Below are 22,186 nucleotides of genomic sequence, written 5' to 3' on the forward strand. Positions count from 1 at the left end.
ACACAACATCTACAGATAAAACCACATCACCTTCACTATGGAAAAGAACAAAGTCTATTAGAAAGCTCATTGTCAGTGTTGTACATATACAACTGCAAAAAACGGGGATGATCATTGTCTTGCAGATACAACGATCCAATCCAATGAGAAATCTAACCAGACACCTTGAGCACATAAGGTCCATGACTTTTATTGATTGCCTCATCTAATCTTACACTTTTGCACCGAATGATGTCATAAAAACATGGAATTGTATGCCCTTATATTATGCATAAACTGATAATCCTCAAAGAACTGGGAAACCACATTAGGTGGAGCAAGAGGATATGGAAGAACAACAAAATCTAATTTACATCACTTGGTATAACGTGGACAATTAGCCCAAGATAAATACAACACCTTCTCATGAAACAAAAAGCGCTCCACAAAATTCATAGAAATAGGAACAACTACCACAATCATAATACATGGGTAATACATATACGTCTACAAAAAAATGATTTTCTTCGTGAATGGCGGGACACTATTGCACCAGAAGTAGAACCTCTTTTACGTTTATTGGGAATCATTGTATGAAAACAAAAGGAACATCATTCACAACACAAATTGAAAATCATAAGAACAACTAAATACGAATAGAAATCATACATAACATACCCAAATTCTAAATCCAAACAGATGTTTGCTTACGAGAATAGCGTCTTGTGTTGTTGGTTAGCTAAAGAGACAGTAGAGCGATAAACCCTAAAAAGTTGGAAACGAAAAAAAAAGAGAACAAGGGATCCAAAATTAACCCTAAGCAGTAAACATACCCGGACCGAAAATAACAAAATCGGCTCCAAGCCAACCAATAGATAGAAGTCGACTCTAACCCAATCAAGAGATGCAAAACCACAAACCGCCAAAGACAAAACCAACCAATGTTCATAAATAACATAGGTATTAATATATTAAATATATTTATATAATACGATATTGTAAAAAAACAAAATACAATGGTATTTAACTTCTTCTTTTTCTATAGAAGTGGAGTTAAATATGGCAAATCAAACTTGGAGTGCCGAAATTGTCAAAAGCAAAAGTTCAAGGGGAGTATAGAATAAAATCGGGCCTAGATTACTCTGTACTTTGCCCCTCCCCAAAGAAATCGAACCAGAAACACGTATCAAAACTCTTCTCCGGTATCCAAAACCCTAACCTTGGATCCAGACCTCTTCGTCTCCATTTGATATAATCGAACTAATTCGACGGTGACTGTGTGTTAATACTGGTCGGTGTAACAATGGCGGCGACTATGGTGAGCTCCGCAGGCGGTCTTTTGGCGATGCTTAACGAGCCGCATCCGTCTCTCAAGCTTCATGCTCTCTCAAATCTTAACGCCTTTGTTGACTACTTCTGGCCTGAGATCTCAACTAGCGTTCCAATCATGTAAATATCACAATCCTTGTCATCGATTATGTAATTTTGATACTTTTGTTTTTTTTTTAGTCTTTGAGTAGAGATTTGTAGCCGATTGGTTTCCCGCCTGTGTTAAGAGTATGAAAAATGGATTTTATGTTTTGTTGTATGCTTGGAGCTTGTTAAATTTACAACCTGAAGTCAATTTAAATCGACTTTAGGAAGAGTTTTGTTTTAATATAATGTTCCATTTTCGCTTAAGAGAGGGATCATTAAGTCTAAATTTCTAGTTCGTCTTGAGTTATGCAAGTTCATCCCAAGTTAGTTCTAAAAACCTTTCTTATTTGTTTAGAGTCATATGTTTGATAAGCATTTTCCATTATAATCCTATATCACATGGAAGTTGGATGTAGAAGACAAAAATGCCTCTTCCAGGCCTATGTGTTATGGAGATTGGATGTTGGTGATGGAACAAAGGGGTTTCAATGTTTTTTTTTGTCAATATATCAGTTTTTTTGGAGGAAAACTTTAGTATAGCTTAATAGCTGAAATTTATAATGGAGCCAAGGCCATCTGTAGCTAGGTAAAATAAAGCACTGAAGACAACAATCTAGCAGTGGAAAGTATACAAATAATGTAGAAGTCTTGTTGAAGAATCAAGAAAGCAAGTTGAAGTAATAACTTAGTTTATTAAAGTACTTAGTAGGAGCAGTTTCGTTAATCACTATCTGAAATCAGTTTATTTTTATTGAGTAATCTTTTCAAAGAAATCAAGCGAATGGAAAAGGTTAAGTGGTATTGGAGGGTGATAAATATGGTTATGTCACTGAAAATTCAAGAAAAAAGACCATTAACCACACTTCGTCTAAAATCTAGTTAGCATCTCCTCATAACAGAAGTGAAACTTGAGTTTTCTAGGTCCTTTAATGCCATGTATTTTTCAAGTTCATTTGATCTACCCTCCATTTTGCTCTTTTGTTTGATTCCATTAGAAATATATTAATGTAGTTTTCTCGAATAAATTCATTGACATGTTTACCCTTTTTATATCCAGAGAGAGTTTATATGAAGACGAAGAGTTCGATCAAAGACAATTGGCTGCTTTACTTGTTTCAAAGGTTTGACCTATTTTCATTTTCTTCTGCCATAATATTGCTACTAAGTTTTTTTATAAAGATGAATATGCTTATCTTTTGGCTTAAAGAAAATAATGCTTTCCAATGCTTTTGAAAAACCTATATGATATATTTTGCTCCCTTATATCTAAGCCTCATGAATGGACATATAATGTGATTGTTTTTATATGTCAAAAGTAAAACATCTCTTGCCTCTTTTGTGTAGGTTTTCTATTACTTGGGAGAGCTTAATGACTCACTATCATATGCCCTTGGAGCTGGCAGTTTATTTGATGTTTCGGAGGACTCAGATTATGTTCATACTCTTCTTGGTAAGTGTTGTCTTATGACAACTGACAACAATTTTTATTCCTTGAAAATGCCATTGACTGCTTTGACTTTTTATTTTCTCAGCCAAAGCTATTGATGAGTATGCAACTTTGAGGACAAAAGCAGCAGAATCAAAGGAAGATGCTTCAGATGTAGACCCCAGGCTTGAAGCAATAGTTGAAAGAATGCTTGATAAGTATGTATGCTTTTACTTCTTGGTTTAATTTAACAGGTTCTCTAGTCTCACTTTTTCTTTTCACTCTGTAATTTTTAAAGGTGTATCACTGATGGAAAATATCAACAAGCAATTGGAATGGCAATTGAATGCCGAAGGTTGGATAAACTTAAGGAAGCAATCACAAACAGTGATAATGTTCATGCCACTTTGGCATATTGCATGAATGTATCCCATGCATTTGTCAATCGCAGAGAATATAGGCGTGAGGTAAATTCCTAAATCCCAAACCCTAATTTACCCCTACTACATGCTTCTATTTACACATTTGACACATGAATATATGATGGAATATGATCAGGTGCTTCTTCTTCTTGTGAAAGTATATCAAGATCTTGCATCCCCAGATTACTTAAACATTTGCCAGTGCCTTATGTTTCTTGATCAACCGGAAGGCGTTGCAAACATACTAGAAAAGCTTCTAAGATCTGAAAACAAGGATGATGCAATGATGGCTTTTCAAATTGCTTTTGATCTCATTGAAAATGAGCATCAAGCTTTTCTTTTGAGTGTAAGGGATCGCCTCTCAAGTCCCAAACTAAAACCTGAACAGCCTGTAGTCACTGAGACAGATGCTGCTCAAGGAGAGGACACTCAAATGGCTGATGAAACCACCCAAGCTCCTCCTACCCCTAGTGTACCTGAAACAGATCCATCTGAAGTAACATATGCTGAAAGGTTGACCAAAATGAAAGGAATCTTGTCTGGTGAAACTTCCATTCAGTTGACTCTACAGTTTTTATACAGTCATAACAAGTGAGTAACCTTTCCCCTTTCCCCTTTTCTCATATTATATTATTATCTATATCTATTATTACGGTTTCTTGTCTCACCTTTCTTATAACTTTCTAAATAGGTCGGATCTTCTTATTCTCAAGACAATAAAGCAATCGATTGAGATGAGAAACAGTGTTTGCCACAGTGCAACTATATATGCTAATGCACTTATGCATGCAGGAACAACCGTGGATACTTTCCTAAGGGAGAATCTGGTAATTTCACTATATCTACATACTTCACTCATTTTACTACTATAATTTCTTTACACATATTAGTAACTGACTTACAAATCTTTAGTCATAATAGCAACAGTGCAATCCCTAAAAAGAACATTCAGATTTATGAGCAATTTGTAAATGTTTTATGTTTGGATACGATTTCAGGATTGGTTAAGCAGGGCGACAAATTGGGCTAAGTTCAGTGCGACAGCTGGACTAGGTGTTATCCATGGAGGCCACTTACAACAAGGAAGATCACTAATGGCACCTTACCTTCCACAAAGTGGGGCGGGTGGTGGTGGTGGTGGAGGTGGTAGTCCCTATTCAGAAGGAGGTGCACTTTATGCTCTTGGTTTAATCCATGCAAACCATGGAGAAGGCATCAAACAGTTCCTACGTGACAGCCTTAGGAGTACCAATGTTGAAGTTGTCCAGCATGGCGCTTGTTTAGGCCTAGGGTTAGCAGCTCTAGGGACAGCAGATGAAGACATTTATGATGAAATAAAAAGCGTCCTCTACACAGACAGTGCTGTTGCAGGTGAAGCTGCAGGTATCAGCATGGGGTTGTTGATGGTGGGGACCGCTAGTGAGAAGGCAGCTGAGATGCTTGTGTATGCTCATGAGACACAGCATGAAAAGATCATAAGGTGAAATCATTCACAATTTACAATTAATCAATAATATGTTGAATGATTTTGGGAAATGTTTTTTGGAGTGTAGGGGTTTGGCTTTGGGGATTGCGCTTACTGTTTATGGAAGGGAGGAGGAAGCGGATACTTTGATTGAACAGATGACCCGCGATCAGGATCCGATATTGAGGTATGGAGGGATGTATGCCTTGGCATTGGCGTATAGTGGGACAGCAAATAATAAGGCTATTAGACAGTTGTTGCACTTTGCTGTATCGGATGTTAGTGATGATGTTAGAAGGACTGCTGTTTTAGCTCTTGGCTTTGTTTTGTACTCTGAACCTGAACAGGTTGGATTCCCTTTTTCTCTCTACACTTTTTTTGTTCAAGCCAAATTTATATGGGCAGTGTTTGAGTCTTTGATGGAATTGGAAGTTTAGATTTCATTCAAAATATATGGAATCTAATCAGATTTCTTCAAGTTCTCTACTTGATGGATTTCACTGTTCATAGGAATCCAAAAACTAAACTTGCTATTTTTTGCTTCAGACTCCACGTATTGTCTCCCTGCTGTCGGAATCCTACAACCCACATGTCCGCTACGGGGCAGCCATGGCTGTTGGCATTTCCTGTGCTGGCACTGGTCTAAGTGAGGCCATATCTCTGCTAGAACCTCTCACATCAGATGTAGTTGACTTTGTGCGTCAAGGTGCTCTCATTGCAATGGCAATGGTAATGATCCAAATCAGTGAAGCCAGTGACTCCCGTGTAGGGGCATTCAGGTAATTTCATCTTTTTTTTTTTTTTTTGTTTTCCCAAAAATCATATTCTTATTTCTGATGTAAACTTTTTAAAAACAGACGCCAACTGGAAAAGATCATTCTGGACAAACACGAAGACACAATGAGCAAAATGGGTGCTATTTTGGCCTCCGGAATCCTGGATGCCGGAGGTAGAAACGTGACAATCAAGTTACTTTCCAAGACAAAACACGACAAAATCACTGCAGTTGTTGGGCTTGCTGTTTTCAGCCAGTTTTGGTACTGGTACCCTTTGATTTACTTCATTAGCTTAGCCTTCTCCCCTACTGCTTTAATTGGGCTCAACTATGACTTGAAAGTCCCACGATTTGATTTCTTGTCACATGCCAAACCCTCCTTGTTTGAGTACCCCCGCCCCACAACTGTACCTACTGCCACGTCAGCGGTCAAACTCCCCACCGCTGTTTTGTCCACCTCAGCAAGAGCCAAGGCTAGAGCTAGCAAGAAGGAGGCCGAAAAAGCTAATGCTGACAAGTTATCAGCTGCTGACTCATCTGGTTCTGCTTCGGGGAAAGGAAAAGCTTCCGCTGAAAAGGATGCTGATTCAATGCAGGTATGTATTTAATATTTATTTTATTAGGACGTAATAAAATAATAAATTAATCCTATATTTTTGACTCAATAAAGTCATAAAAAGTCGGTATGTAAGATTGCAAACTATAGGGACCAAAAGTGTAGTTACTCGTTTCCTGCAAATTAGAAAGTTGATGGACCAAAAGTGTAATTTTGGAAAATTAAAACTACAGGGACCAGAAATGAAATTCATGCAAACTAAAAACTTCATGGACCAAAAATGTAGTTCTGGAAATTTAGAACTATAAAAGTGTCTTGTTTATTTCCTTGCAAATTAAAAAGTAATCGGACCAAAAGTGTAATTCTGGAAATTTAGAACTACAGGGACCAGAAATGTAATTTATGGGATATTGAAAACTACAGGGGCTAAAAGTGTGATTTGGTTATTTGTTGCAATTTAACAGGTGGATGGTGCTGGTGGGGAGAAGGAGAAAGAGAAGAAGGCTGAACCAGAAGCAAGTTTTGAGATCCTAACAAACCCAGCAAGAGTAGTCCCTGCTCAAGAGAAGTTTATTAAGTTCCTAGAAGACAGTAGATATGCTCCAGTGAAAGCAGCTGCATCTGGTTTTGTACTTTTGAAGGACCTTCGACCAACTGAACCGGAGGTCTTGGCTCTAACCGATGCACCGACATCGACCGCATCAACCGCTGCGGGTGCACCGGCAGCTACACAACCGGGCGCAGCCATGGTTGTGGATGATGAACCGCAACCACCCCAACCTTTTGAATACAGCACGTGATGATGATATGATGTTTAGTCGGTTTGTTTGTTTGTTTGTGACTTATTGGAACTAATGTAGACGTATTTTGTGTTTGTTTTTTGTTTAAGATTTTTCATATATATTTTTTTTTCTCCAAGAATTTGACATTTCACATTTATCTTTATATAGATTTTATTCCATTTGGAAAGCAGTATGGTGTTTGTTTATTATTTTCGACCTGTGAGTTTGTGACTACACCTTTCACAACCCGCTGACTGATAATTATTATCAAGATATTAAACTCTGCAATAATCAGAAGATTATGGCAAACTCATTACATGTATTTAATCAAATATACAAATATTACAAGCGAGACAAATTTTACTAACCCTCCTAACAATTTTCCAAGATTTGACCTTCGAAATCTTCTCCAGTCTATTTTTTTTGTAGGCCATTTTACAGGTGCCACCCTTTAATAGGGTGCGAGCTTGTCTATTTTAAACATTTCGTATTTAACATTTTGTTAACTTGTTTAGTATACGAGTTTAACAATTAAATATATAATTTTAATTTATTTGTTTTGCATGTTTTTTTACTAATAATTTTTATTTATTTTAGATTTCAAGTTCAAATAAACTTTTCTTTTGATCATTTGTATTTAACATTTTGTTTTAATCAACCCACAACTAATATGTTAATATAAAATTGATTTACTACGTTCATATGTTAGTTATGTTTTGGAACTAAAGGTGCCCATATATTAATGTAAAATTGATTTGACTACATTCATATGTTATGTTTTTGTAACTAAATGTTGGATGTTTTTTTTTGAATGGCTGAAAGATTTATATAAAAAGAAGTTAGTGCAAAGCTAACAAAGAATTACATTGAATATGATTTAAATTCCAAGACATTTTGCTAATGCTATTTATTTATTTATTTATTTATTTTTTTAATTTCTATCCACAATACAGTCAATCAATCTATTAATCAACTGATTGTTTTTAATATTTAGTCAACCACCACATAATGGCAATAATAGCCTCAAGTACCTCAATTTTTTGCTTTGGTTAACCGAGAAGCTTCAATCTTAGTGACAATATCATTAATAGCATTGAATTCCCGAATGGTTAAGGCACACCATTATGAATCTCCATAAAGACGACGCCACATGACACAAAACAAACATGCACATCAAGTCTTCCATATCCGAGTCACACATAACACAAATAAACTCATGGAATATCAAGATCTTTCTTGTCAAGATTAACCCGAGAAGGAGGACGGTTAACCAAAGATGCCAATAAAACACATTAATTTTGCAAGGAATAATCTTAAAACATCTAGTAGAACAACATAGGGGAAATGATACTCTAGACCCACAAACTTTCAAGAATTAGTCTAATAAGTACCCTAAACCTTTTTTTTGTTGCTTTATCGGGGCATAAAGTGGATGTCCACTTGTTTTTTTTTGTCACTGCTACCTAATATAACAGGTTTCATAAGGCTAAAGGGTGTGGTGATTTTTTGCCAATGGTAAAAGTATGTCATATAGGCATCATATAAGTTTTTACCATTTTTTTCCACAATTTGTCTATGAGTAGGGTGTGATGATGTTTTTTTTTCCTACCACTCTTATGTATTTTCCTAATGCATAAAGCACAAGTTCATAATGCATAATTCATTCTCCTCACTTATTATTCTCTCAACAGTAAAATGGAGCGAGAAAACGGTGAAAATGTGTCGATGGCATAATACCGCCGACAAAAATAACATCACTGCACTGTGTTTACCGTTGGTAAACTGTCCACTTAGGTTTGACGATGGCAAACAATGCATGACACCATTTAACCTAAGCCATATCCGTTTATTTTATTTTATTTTTCAATTTTTTTGGTGCATTGCTCCAAACACAACCAAATACCGTCTACCAACGCCTGACCAGATACACACTCTCCATCTTGTCATGTTATCTTCTCAATTATCCCATTAGAAACTATACCGCTGCCGACATTTTGCTTCAATTTCTCCTACTTTCTTCCCATCGAGTGACACCACACCACCATCGATTTTCACCTATGCCTAACCCCCATTGCACTCGCCGACCAAACCTCCGCCGATTCCATCCTTGTGAATCACCACAACCCTTCCACCAGAAACACCATCATCCTCTCTCCTCCTCACCTCTCGTCCCCCTGACCCCTTCCTTATCGGTGAATGCAATTTCCTTTAGCCGTTGGTAGTTGGTACATTGCATCATTGATGATGGAACTAAGATATCCCTTAAGTGCGACGCAAATTGCCATGTAGGACATGACATGCCTAAGTAAGAAGCCCAATGTACCGCCACAATCAACTCAAATCCCTAGGGTCTTGTGTTTTAGGCATATTTAATGATTTTAACTTTAAGGTTTTGTCATTTTCACCACCCTCCGTCTCAAGTGAGTCCTTGAGAGAAAAACCTAGCCCCCCATTCAATACTTATGATTGATTTCTTTAGGTTTTCTCATGACGTCCTATATAGGACAATCATTAGTGAGGTTTTGGGGTTGTTCATCCTTATGTTCACTGTGGCCTCATTTGATTGGTGCTTAGGTATTATGTTCTGAACATCATAATTTTCGTTTAGATTACTCCCGTTAAGCACTAAATCTATACAAAAATAGCAATGACTTATTTTGCAACAAAAAAATATTTAGGACTAAATGTATAAAAAAATATTAATGACTAAATGTGTACAAAGTAAGAGATATATTACCTTATTAAATCATTTTTCCCGGTTTATCTGGAGTAGCCGGTCATAAGGACTGAATGTGTACAGTTAAACAAGTTGAATGGGTAAATATGAATGGAAAAAAAACTCAGTGATCAAATATATACAAATCGAATAGTATATTACCCTTTTAAGTCATTATCCCTTTTACATTTTGCAACCATATAACTTGTCTATTTGTAGCATGTATTTTCAATTTTTCATAGTAGTTATGATTGATTTTCTTATTACAAGTTTAAATATGATAATTCGAAAAAAAAATCAGTCATGTAACACCCATAAAATTTGAGACAAATTAAAACTTTTTAATACATTTTAAAACCATCAAGTTATTATAGTTTGTTTTCAAAATAGTTTAGACATCAGAGTATCCCCAGAATCAATTCATAAGACCATAAAATATGAGGAGCTGTACGAGCACGCCTTTGCCTTCCTGCGATCATCTGATGTACCTGAAACAATAAACTGAAATTGTAAGCCCGAGAGCTTAGTGAGTTACCCCAAAATACCAACACCATACAACATAACCATATCATATAACCAATACAAAACAACATGCATAATAAGCCGTCAACCTCACTGGACCGCCTCACAGGCCTTCAGTCTATATGGATTGTTCTCCGAGCCTTCGGTACATCTGACCGCCTCGCAGGGCCTACATCCTATCCGGACCGCTCGTCGGGCCTTCGGTCTGACTGAATCCCTTTGCAGGGCCTTCACGTTATCCGGACCGCCCTGGGTATATTGTCCTCCAGCACAAAGCAGGACTGTCTCAACCTAACCCCAAATCAAACAAGCATGTGTACATAAATATCATACACTTGCATATATATATATATATATATATATATATATATATATATATATATATATATATATAACAATCATACCAATCTAACAGATCACCAAATCATAACAACATCATATAACTAGGATACCGACCTAACCAGGTCACTAACATAACATCATCATTTATACCAGGATACCGATATAACAATCATAATAGCATAACAACATCCTATCTACCAGGATACCAATCTAACAGATCATAACAACATACAAGCATACTATAACTAGGATACCGATCTATCCGAAATCTAACATAGCAACCATCCTAAACCATGATGAAATCTAGCATATCAGTAACATATCAGCCATCCTAAACCAGGATGTAATCTAGCATATCAATAACATAGCAACCATCCTAAACCAGGATGTAATCTAGCATATCAATAACATAGCAACCATCCTAAATCAAGATGTAATCTAGCATATCAATAACATAGCAACCATCCTAAACCAGGATGTAAATCATAAACGGTCGGCCTTGGTGCCGTAGACCTTGTTGATATAGTGAGGATAATGTAACGCCCCGATTCTCAGGTAATTCTTAAACAAGATTCATTAGAGTAAGCTCTACTCGACGGGTTGGTTAGCCTACTCGTCGAGTAGCAGCGGGGTGGGATCGCATGTTAAGTGACCTACTCGACGAGTCCATTCTGGACTCGGCGAGTAGGAGCTGGCAGTGGAAAACCTACATCCCAGGGTTTGCACCTCTATTTAAAGGAGCCTTAGCCTCCTTTGGTCTCTTTGCAGTCTTTGAGAGCCCCTTAAACGCTAATTCGTGTGTGCGCCTTGGTGTGGGTTTGAAGCTTGGAAAAAAAGGATCTTGGAGGAAGAAACCTAAGAGTGCAAAGGAAATTGAAGCAAGGAAGGAGTGGGAAGCAGGATTTACCTCAACTAGCATCTTTTGGAGGTATCAAAGTGCCATTCTTACTTCCTTTTCTTCCCTTTTTGTTGTTTCTAGGGTTTTTTTTTATGGATTTTCAAGTTGGGATCGATGATGAGCTATGGGCTAGATCTAAAGTTATAACTTCAGATCTGGACCCTCCTTGGATTCTGGAGGCATGATGTGACAACCCAAAGTTTATTCCGTTACATCACCCCGTTACCGTTAACGGAATATTCCATTTTATAAAAGTTCCGTTAATTGGAGGTTGCCAAATAAATAAATGTTTTATTAATTTATATTTTTATGTCCTTATAGTCGTAATAAAGTAAATAAAAACACTTAAATTACATTTCCATATCAATTTGGGAAAAAGTAAAATTTTATTACGACCACTAAATCGAGTGCGACCAAAAGCCCCGTGTAACGGCAGTATCGGGTAGATTCCCACTAAGCTCCAACTCCAACCCATATATAAGGGGGAATGGACTTCATTCCACCCCTTTTCACCCTCTCTCTATAATCTCTCTCATAAAGCCCGATTTCGTCTCAAATCCGCAACCAAACGCCTCCAAATCGTAAGTCCCCTTACCCTAGCTTGTTTTACAACCCACTGCATGTCATTATAGCTCAAAAATCGTCCAAGAAGGCAAGGAGTAAGGAGTTTATGGCCCAAGAACACTCTAGGGCCGTAAACCCCTAAAATGATGCCAAACTTGCCTTTAAACTCATCCTTGAGCTTGGAAACTAATTGGGGATTTAGCCTAGGAGTGTTTACACCTTAAAACAATCAATTTTGGGGCATAAAAGAGGGTTTACGGCCCAAGCACATGCTTAGGCCGTAAACACCCTCTAAACTTGTAAAATCATGTCCAAAACACTCCCAAACCACCCTTAGGCTTAATACATAAATTAGGGGCTTGCTATTTCGGGTTTAGAACATTTAAACACAAAGAATTGAGGGGTAAAAAGGAGTTTACGGCCCAAGCACATGCTTAGGCCGTAAACACACCCAAACCATGCCAAATGGTAGTTTAAATCCCTTAAATGGCCTTGGAAAAATAGCTTGAAGCAATACCATTGTGTAAAGGCCTTAAAACTTCCATAAAACCAAGGAATAGGAGTTCACGACCGTGAAATCACATAGGGGGGTGGTTCATGGGCCGTAAACTCCCATATGGTCCCTTTAAACACATTAAATCCACTCATACATTTTAGATTTGGGCTTATCAAAATTCCACGATCGAGATAAAGCCTTTAAACATCCCAGAACCCCCCTCACCATGAGTTTATGACCGGAAACTCATGGGGAGTTGTCCCAGGGCCGTAAACACTATAAGGAGAGTTTACTCTTGGAGAGTAAACTCCATTCCTAAGCCATTCACGCCCTTAAATGTTACCCGGGACACCCCAAACACTTAACCAAAGTGTTTTCCGCTCCTTAGGGTGCGTATACTTGTTTAATTAGTATTAAATGTACTAATTGTATGTGAACATATGTTATCATATGTTAAATAGGTCACTAAGTGTGTCCAAGTCTTTACTTGACACCGAGCACCCAACCGACACCTTCGTCGGATCCACTTACACCAGGTGAGTTCATACCCCTGAATGAACCTTTTAAATGTTTTTACATGTTTTATAGGGGGGGAATACAAGTTAAACATGCCAGTTATCATATCAATCACATGTGATTGATAACCCGCATGCACAAGGATTTACCACACTATAAACTGTTTTACTAAGTAGGATACTATAAATGGTTTTCCAAAAGGTTTTCACTTGTTCAAACTCTTACTTATACTGTTTTATCAAAGTTCATTTTAAACTGGTTTATGAAAAGTTTCCAAAGAATTTCTAAAGGTTTTCAAACTTATTTTACCAAAGAGCACCAAGTTGTGATTTTCTCAAGTATAAAGGTTTTCTTCCATGTTTTGATACTCCTTCTTAGTTTAAACTCCTACTTGATAACGCTTTCACTTCGTGATGCATTTATACTTGTTATTGCCTCTATTTCGCTTATACTTGTAGTCGCTTATACCTGTTAGACGCTCTTACTTCACCTGTTGTCGCTTCCACTTCGTGATACACTTATATTTGGTACGCTTATACTTCACGATTCGGTTATTCCACACTGTACGCTTATACTTCACAATTCGACCATTCCACACTGTACGCTTACACTTCACAATTCGGTTATTCCACACTGTACACTTATACTTCACGATTCGGATAATCCACATTGTACGCTTATACTTCACGATTCGGTCATTCCACACGATTTGGTTATACTTCACGATATATTTCCACTTGTTACACACTCAAACGTAGTTAGATGTATGTCTGTGCTTGTATAGATGCATATAAATAATGATTGAAGGACTTAGGAAGGCTTGTCTGCCCTATTTCCTTTTCTTCGTTGAGATGTGGTCTGGTGGGATCAGATGTCCATCCGAAGGTCGTTTGATTCATTAGTTATATATTATGTATACGAGCATAGCCATATAGGTTTACTCTAGTCAGTTCAGTTATGAGTCTCTAACTCTAGTTCAGTACTTATATTGGAAAACCCACTACCCACTATTTGGGATGCATCTTGGGACACGGCCTTCTCCGTCGTCTAGTTGGTAACCAGAGTCTCCTGTAGGGAGAGTGGACATTGTGTGTATAGATCTATACGGGATTGACACCCCCACACCCTGACTGCTAGCTACAGTCCACGGCCTACCAAGCCAAGGGGTGACAAATGTCACATTTTATAGACGCTTGCAGGGCGTCAGGTACTCTAGTGTCGGTTAGTATGGTTACGAGTATCCCAGGTTACCTTATAATTCATGGCCTTAAGGTAATGGTATTTCACCAGCAATTTACACTGTATGCTGGAAACCTACTCTCAGAGTCACCCTGTTTTTAGACCTTGCTAGTTGTATCTTTCATTTGATACTGTCTGCGGTCTATATTCTCTGTTTTTAGACCTTGCTAGCTGTATCTTTCATTTGATACTGTCTGCGGTCTGTATTCTCTGTTTTAGACCTTACTAGTTGTATCTTCATTTGATACTGTCTGGGGTCTGTATCCTCTGTTTTTAGACCTTGCTAGCCGTACCTTTCATTTGGTACTGTCTGGGGTCTATGTCTCTCTTTGTTAGACTGAGCCAAGCGTGTCGTTTGTTCGATACTCTCCTGGAGTCTATGATTCCTTTTGCCTTAGTCAGCAGTCCTCACTGCTGAGGCATATGTTATTTTCCCTGATTCCTCTTGCTTTCTTTAATAATCAAATTCTGTATTTTGATAATGATAGCGATTAAGGAAAAACTACTTTTTACCACATAACTCCGTCCAGTCTTGGTAGAAGGCTGCTTTTATTAAAGAAAATATAGGATTTTCTGGAAAAGGCACTAATGTAATGGATACTCTAAAGCTACCACTTTTATTAAGTTATTTGGATAAAATGCCACTAAATACTTATGAACTCACCAGCATTTGTAAAAATGTTGATACTCGCTTTTCAAATAACTTGTATTCTCAGGTCAGCATTAGACAGGTACATCCCCGGAGCTGTTGATGAAGATAGCTTAGTACCAAGTTGTACTTATTATATTTACTTGTATTACTTTGATGTATTGTAATGTAAACCATGTAGAACTATTACTATTAATGCAATGTTTTGTTGTACTTTGATTACTATAATGCATGTGTTGTGATACTTGACATGACGTCATCCACCCCAAAACGTTTCCGCCGTTTCGGTTTTGGGGTGTGACACATAAAGTCACATTCTTGGTTGAGATTAAGGTCCCTCTTGAACATGAAGTTCCATTAAGAACTTAGAATAAACATTTAGAGCCTTTATGGTCATGCATGCACGTAAATTTTGCAACTTTACGTGATAAGCATGCCCTAGAAGCTTGGATTTATGAGTTGGAGCCGTTGCATGGCTCAAAATATGTCTGTATGGAGAAAAAGGACTGAATCGACTCGACGAGTCGCAAGGTGACTCGGCGAGTCACATGAAGATGGCCGTGAACTCGACGAGTTGGATGAACAACTCAGCGAGTCCGATGAAGATCACCATAAGACTCGACGAGTTGAAGAACAACTTGGCGAGTCGGATGAGTTTTCTCTGGGATATGTATGAGTGTGTATCCGTCGAGTTGCAAGGAAGGAACTCGACGGGTGACCTTAAGTTTGATTGAGAATCAAAGGAACTCGACGAGATACTACGAGGACTCGGCGAGCTGGAATGTACTTCAAGGAACTCGGCGAGTTAAGGTTAACATGGACTGTTGACCTTGACTGAGGACTTTGACTTTGACCAGGGGTTGACTACTAGGTTATGGAGTACCTTATAAGGTTAAGGACTTATGAGTATGTTATGCTATGATGATAGGTGGTGGAACCTGTGTCAAGTGATTCGAGAGTTGGAGTTTACCTTTCGTGTCGACATCTGCGAGGTGAGTTATCTTCATTATATCGATAGGGTCTACGGCACCAAGGCCGACCCTTTAGTTTTTATTGTTATGGTATGATACGTGTGGTTATGATCTGTTAGATCGGAATCGGGGTACACAGTATGTTATACTCTTATGATTCGTAGGGATTGGTATGTTAGTGACCTGCTAGGTCGTTACTCTAGTTACAGAAGAATTCTATGTTTTATGATTGGTGTGACATATATGTTTCATGTTTGTATATGCCTGTATATGATGGAATGCACACATGGTTATTTGCGTGTGGTTGGATTGAGGCGGCCCTGCTTTGTGCTAAAGGCCAATATACCCTATGAGCGGTCCGGGGAGACTGTAGGCCCACGTGGCGGACCAGTCATGCCGAAGGCTCGTGATAGATTCAGACAGACTATAGGCCCGGTAGGGCGGTCCAGTCAGGCGGATGGCCCAATATGCATGTTGAATTGATTGATTATTACTGATATGGTATTGCCAGTGTGGTATGGGTATTTTGGGGGTAGCTCACTAAGCCCTCGGGCTTACAGTTTTCAGTTTATTGTTTCAGGTACTTCAGGAGATCATGGAAATGCGAAGGCGTGACCGTACCGCTCCTCATCTTTATGTTATGATTTTTGGGACACTGATGGAAAATAATTTGAAAACATTTTGTAAACAATACATGATTGAAAAGGTTTAAATTTGGCGCAAATTTTATGGATGTTACAGATAACTCACTTGGCACAGCTGAAGTCCCGCGGATAAAACTCCAACTGTTGGTTGACAGCTTCCCGAACTGTCAATATCAAACACCACCCAATTAATAATTAGGTTCCAAGCCCAAGGTCCAACTTACACCAAAAGCCCAAAAGACAAGTAATGGGCCAAAGCCCAACATGTGGCCTAATTTTTCCAAATTTGGCCGAGACCTCTAAATGGTCTTTCCTTAAGGCCCAGCATCACATAATCACAAAGGCCCAATTGTGGCCAATCTATGGCCCAATTTTCCAAATTGGGCCCAAATCCCTCACACGTGCCTTATCCTAAAACCCATTAATTATTCTAGTCCATTTGCTTGATCTTGGATGACCCATTAACAATCTAATCATCAAGGCCCAAGAGAAGGCCCAATAATAAACCCAAGTAAAATTAGGGTTTCTCATAAAATGATGATTAGGGTTAAGTGTTTCTCACTTAACCCATTAAGGACTTAATCCATTAAATCCATTATTGCCTTAGGTTAATTTACTAATGATTACTATTTAATATTTCAAGTTATTAAATAATCTCGTGTGTGTGTGTCCCGACCATTTCCCCCAAATTAGGGTTTTATGCCATTAGGGGTTTTCCAAACCCTAGTTAGGGTTTCCTACCCAATCTTAGTCCATTAATCAATTGGTTGGGCTTTTAGGTCACTTTGGGCCTCATTGGGCCCATTAAGGTCTCATTGGGCCCACATTATCCAAACATCCCCCAAACGAGGTCCAAACGCAATCAAAACACATCGCCACCGGACACGGCGGCCGGTGGCGGCAACCACCACCCTATAATGGTGGTGACGGATTTTCTTTTCCATATTTTATTTGGTTACAATTTTCAACACCATCCAATTAACACACACTCACACATACTAATAATCACACACACACAAACATAGCCAACTAATGGCGGCAGGCGGCTGTTCATGGTGGCAACCACCACCTCACGGTGGTGGTGGTGAGTTCTTTCCAGATTCTGGCCAAGGGTTGCTTACACACACCCTACATCGCACAAACTACGCTACACACACATCCTTTTTGCTCGGAAAATAAACCAAACACCCACCTATGGTGGGCGGCGATGACAGTAGCAGTGTCGACAGAGACAGCCACCATGGTCAGTCACCATGGTGGTTCTTCTTGACTACTCACGACGTCCAGGTACAAATGACTTCTTCAGCCGCTCAGATTGGCGACGACAATGGTGGCCACGGCTACGAAGAATGGAAAATAGAAAGGTGTTGCGGTGGTGACAGGTGCGACTGGGCTTAGCACCGATGAACGGAAAGAGGTTGCGACCGGGAGTACGACAAAGACAACCACGGTGACAGCTTCTCCCTTCCGACTTCCAATATAGTGCGACGTCACCCAAGGAAGAGGTTACCGTCAGTCTTCGACATCGTAGGTATAGCAGCGCCTTCGTCTTCGGTGAGGCTTTCTCCGGCCGTTCACGATGTCACAGCCAACATGGGATGTGCTGCTGTGGTGGTGGTACTCGACGAATCCAACAGATGGTGGTTTGCGACTCGACAGAGAGCGACGCCGGAGTTGAAGACGGAGGAAGGGATGGCGGCTGGTGTGAAGGGAGACATAAGGTGGCGGCTACTCATCCGATTAGGGTTAGGGTTACAAGGGTGGACGGCTATATACCTGCTACATCTAAACTTTGGTCCATAATGACACTCTTAGTCCCTCCTTCCTTATTTTCTTTCAATATAAATCTCAAATTTACCATTTGACCCCTCCATGACAAATTCTTTTCAGCTTAGGTACATAATTTACTCTTTTAGCCCCACCCATTCAAAAACCTTTCATATAAGTCCAAATGATACCCAAAACCCCCTGACTTCAAAAATCCTTTGCAAAATAAATCCTAAAATTACACTTAAACCCTTGGAGGTTCAAACCTTGTCATTTGGCTTCCCGAAACCAGCACCCCACTAAATATTATTCGATTTTGGGCTATAATAATACGAAATAACAATAAAAATCACTTCTCAGGGTTCCGGGTTTATTCTTTTATTTATTATATTTAAATGAGATGTTACAACTCATCACCCAAATAATATACCTCCATATCTTTTAAATTACATATTTTAAAACGTTATTTGACTATATAGTATAAAATGCATCCAATAGTTGCTGTAATGGAGGTACTGTTATGGAATATATTGATCTTCTTGCTTGTTGTCTGATTCTTTTCCTTATTTACTATAGAAACAGAAATAAATACACAAAATCAAAACCAAGGGTTCTTTTCATATATTTGGTAATTATTCCTTTCTCCTAATTAGAAGAAAGTATATATGTTGAGTATTTTCATAATCGTCAAATATTCATAACAAAATCAATTTACAGTAAAGCCGAATATAAGATATATAATTCACTTGATTCGTTACTATTTTTAGGAGGTTGTTGTGTCAAAACATATATGTCGCGTTTATTTAATTTTTACTCCTTAAAAATTTATATAAAAGTATTTTAAAAATAGTCTTGTTTAGAGATGAGTACATTTTCTTAGATAACTTGAGAAAAAAGTAAGTTTATATATAAAAAACTATTCCAGTGTATTAAATAAAAAGTTTTCTAATAAAAAAAATGCATTAGAGGACAAATATTAATATACTTTACAAGGTTAAATTAATATTGTAAATGAAATAATTATATTCTTTCCTCAAACTAATTGTTTTGATGTATCACATTAATTCATGTCCTAAGAACTTGAATGTTAAACAAGTATTTTTTTTTTCAGATTTTAACACTGATTAAAATATACTTGTGTTAAAATACAATATAAGTATATAAGTATTTTTGATACAAATATGATTCAGTGTTGAAAGTTGAAACTATTAAATAAAGGAAGAATATTTATAACCGTTTAAGAAAAATATTTACTAATAAGGAATTAAAATCTTTTCGTTTCCCTCTCAATTAAAGAAGATAATCTTTGTAAAACAGGAAAATAATCAATATTTATTCACTTAACATTCATAAAAAGATAAAACCCTTGAACTTCCTAAGCATACATAGGATTCATCATCTTCTTGTCCAAACAATTAGTGTTGTCGAAGGTTTTAAATCCCATGAAAATGGTAGTTCTTGAAAGGTTTCTGTTCGTTCTTGTATTGTTCATAGCTTTGGAAATATCAGAATGTGGTGTTATTGGCGGAGGTGGAAGAAGACAACCGTCGGAGTATTGGAAGTACGGCGGAGCAGCAGTGGCAAATTATGTGACGATCACTGTGGACCAGTCTGGCCGGGGAAACTACACCACCATTCAGTCAGCCATTGATGCCGTTCCTTCTGATAACATGGAGTGGATTTGTGTTTATGTGAAGACTGGCACATACAAGTATGATTTTCGAACTTTTATAATCTTTATTTATCTATTTATGATTTATTAAAAACACGTAAAAACACATCTTACTATCACCATCACAGAGAAATCGATTAATATATGATACAAATTCGTCATTGGGGTGTAAAACTCAAACTAGAGACTTTTAGGGTTGCATGATATACTTTTATATTAAAGAACAAGAAAATGTTTAGATCATTATTATTAATTTCTAATAAGAAGCATCAAGGCATCAATCTCTTCAATTTATGTAGTTAGGTTAGGTGATTAAAGATTATAACAAAAGATTATAAATTAAAACAACTTCTCCATCAAATAAAATATCTGTGAGTTTGTAAATTTTGTTTCCTTAACACAGATTTTATTATTCGGTTTATAAATGTCCTGCTAGAATAGATGAATATGATTGAATTGTTAAATGGAAAATGATATATAGTATTTTAATTCCATTTTTATATATTCATTTTTTTCTTATTCATACTCAATTACTCATGTGGATTATTTTGCAATGATTAATAGTTAGTTTACAACAAAAAAGCAAATAGCTATATATACTCGTTAATTTAAATTCGCTTTGATTGACCTTAATCTTATGCCTTTTGTTTTTTGTACGTACATGTAGTGAACAAATTAAAATCCCTAACGATAAACCCAAGATTTATCTAAAAGGTGATGGTAAAAGAAAAACCTTCGTTGTATGGAGCTCCCATGACTCCATTGAAACCGATGCCACTTTTACTTCTGAAGCGGATGAGATCGTCGTTAAGAGCATAACGTTCATCGTATGTACACTACTATATATATATATATATATATATATATATATATATATATATATATATATATATATATATATATATATATATATATATATATATATATATATATATACACGCACCCTTTTCATTACCACATCTTACATATATGAAATTCATATTATATTAACTTGGTTTCATATGATCAGAATTCTTACAATTACCCTTTGGGGAGCAACAACAACCCAATAGTTCCGGCACTAGCGGCCAAAATCTCCGGCGACAAATCGGCGTTTTACCGATGTGGTTTTATGGGTGTTCAAGACACATTGTGGGATGTTTCCGGTAGACATTACTACAAATTGTGCTCCATACGTGGTGCAGTTGACTTCATCATGGGCTCCGGTCAATCTATATACGAGGTAACACACGTACACAACTATTTGGTTATATGTTTGTAGATAATGTTGAGATTTTATTATATTTCGTGAATATTGTAACGCTAGGAATATCAAACAAGACAAATTACTTCAAATCGCAACATAGTTAACTTTTTTTTTTTTTTTTTTTTTTTTTTTTTTTTTTTACTTTGCACAAAATAATCACCAACTCACATGTCTTTTTCTGGCATTTAAGGCAATTTGCTTATGTGGATGCCAAGTAAACTATATGTGTCATGTAACGTGTAAAGTAGAGAAACAAAATAGAAAATTTGTCATCTAATTGATTGAATTAAGGTTTTAATTAGGATATGTAATGTTTTCTAGAGGTGTACACTGTCGGTGATTGCGGGGTTCTTGAGTCCTCAACCAGGGTTTATCACCGCCCAATCAAGAGAAGAGGCAAGTGAGACCAACGGCTTCGTCTTCAAAGACTGCAATGTCGTCGGAAATGGCACGGCGTACTTGGGAAGGCCATGGCGAGGCTTTGCTCGAGTTCTTTTCTACAACTCCACGCTCTCAGACATCGTTGTTCCCCAAGGGTGGCTATCCGTTGACTTTCTTGGTGCTACAGTGTACATCATCTTAATCTTCCTCTTTTTCCGGCGACCAATTTTCATTATTTCTTTTATTATAATGGTTTTATTTGGTGAAGCAGGAATGATTTGGTGTTTGCGGAGGAGGAATGTCGGGGAGGAGGAGCGGATATGTCGGGAAGAGCTGGGTGGGAGAGGCGGCTGAGCAAGGAGGAGGTTTCCAGGTTTACAAGCTTATCTTATATTGATCAAGAAGGTTGGATTAGGAATCTAGCTTTCAATATGTTGACTTCATGAATTCGTCTTTAGATCTTTCTTTCTTAATTTCTTTTTTTTTGGTTAGTTTTTTCTTAATCTTGAGATGTTCCTGGGATTGTTAACTTGTAAGTTTGAATCTACGTTTAAAATTGTTTTTTTTTATGTATTAATTCACATTAAGATTGATCATCTTCGAGTATTGGTTTTTTTACTATGATTTGACGCATGTAAATGGTAATGGAAAGATAAGAATGTAGCTCAAGTTTAAGTTTGAAACTAAATGATGTCTAAATTTGGAACATGTTTGGTACAATGCAATTAATTGAGATTCTATT

General features: G+C 37.4%; 2 protein-coding genes across 2 annotated transcripts; both read left to right on the plus strand.

Moving 5' to 3' along the window:
• The first annotated feature begins 1,136 nt into the window (after positions 1 to 1,136).
• Positions 1,137 to 7,011, plus strand: LOC145060569 (26S proteasome non-ATPase regulatory subunit 1 homolog A-like). The gene is made up of 12 exons (XM_079008214.1): positions 1,137 to 1,428; positions 2,453 to 2,516; positions 2,740 to 2,845; positions 2,928 to 3,039; positions 3,120 to 3,288; positions 3,380 to 3,834; positions 3,935 to 4,070; positions 4,242 to 4,723; positions 4,797 to 5,055; positions 5,255 to 5,487; positions 5,566 to 6,079; positions 6,504 to 7,011. The coding sequence occupies exons 1-12, from the start codon at positions 1,283 to 1,285 to the stop codon at positions 6,837 to 6,839; spliced, it is 3,012 nt and encodes a 1,003-aa protein (XP_078864340.1). The 5' UTR covers positions 1,137 to 1,282; the 3' UTR covers positions 6,840 to 7,011.
• A 12,576-nt stretch (positions 7,012 to 19,587) lies between these two features.
• Positions 19,588 to 22,186, plus strand: LOC145058418 (putative pectinesterase 29). The gene is made up of 5 exons (XM_079006325.1): positions 19,588 to 19,856; positions 20,485 to 20,644; positions 20,827 to 21,039; positions 21,385 to 21,632; positions 21,716 to 22,186. The coding sequence occupies exons 1-5, from the start codon at positions 19,588 to 19,590 to the stop codon at positions 21,888 to 21,890; spliced, it is 1,065 nt and encodes a 354-aa protein (XP_078862451.1). The 3' UTR covers positions 21,891 to 22,186.

The sequence above is a fragment of the Lactuca serriola genome, chromosome 6 (genome assembly GCF_051521515.1).
Source record: "Lactuca serriola cultivar US96UC23 chromosome 6, Lser_US96UC23_V15, whole genome shotgun sequence".
NCBI classification, from domain to species: Eukaryota; Viridiplantae; Streptophyta; class Magnoliopsida; order Asterales; family Asteraceae; genus Lactuca; species Lactuca serriola.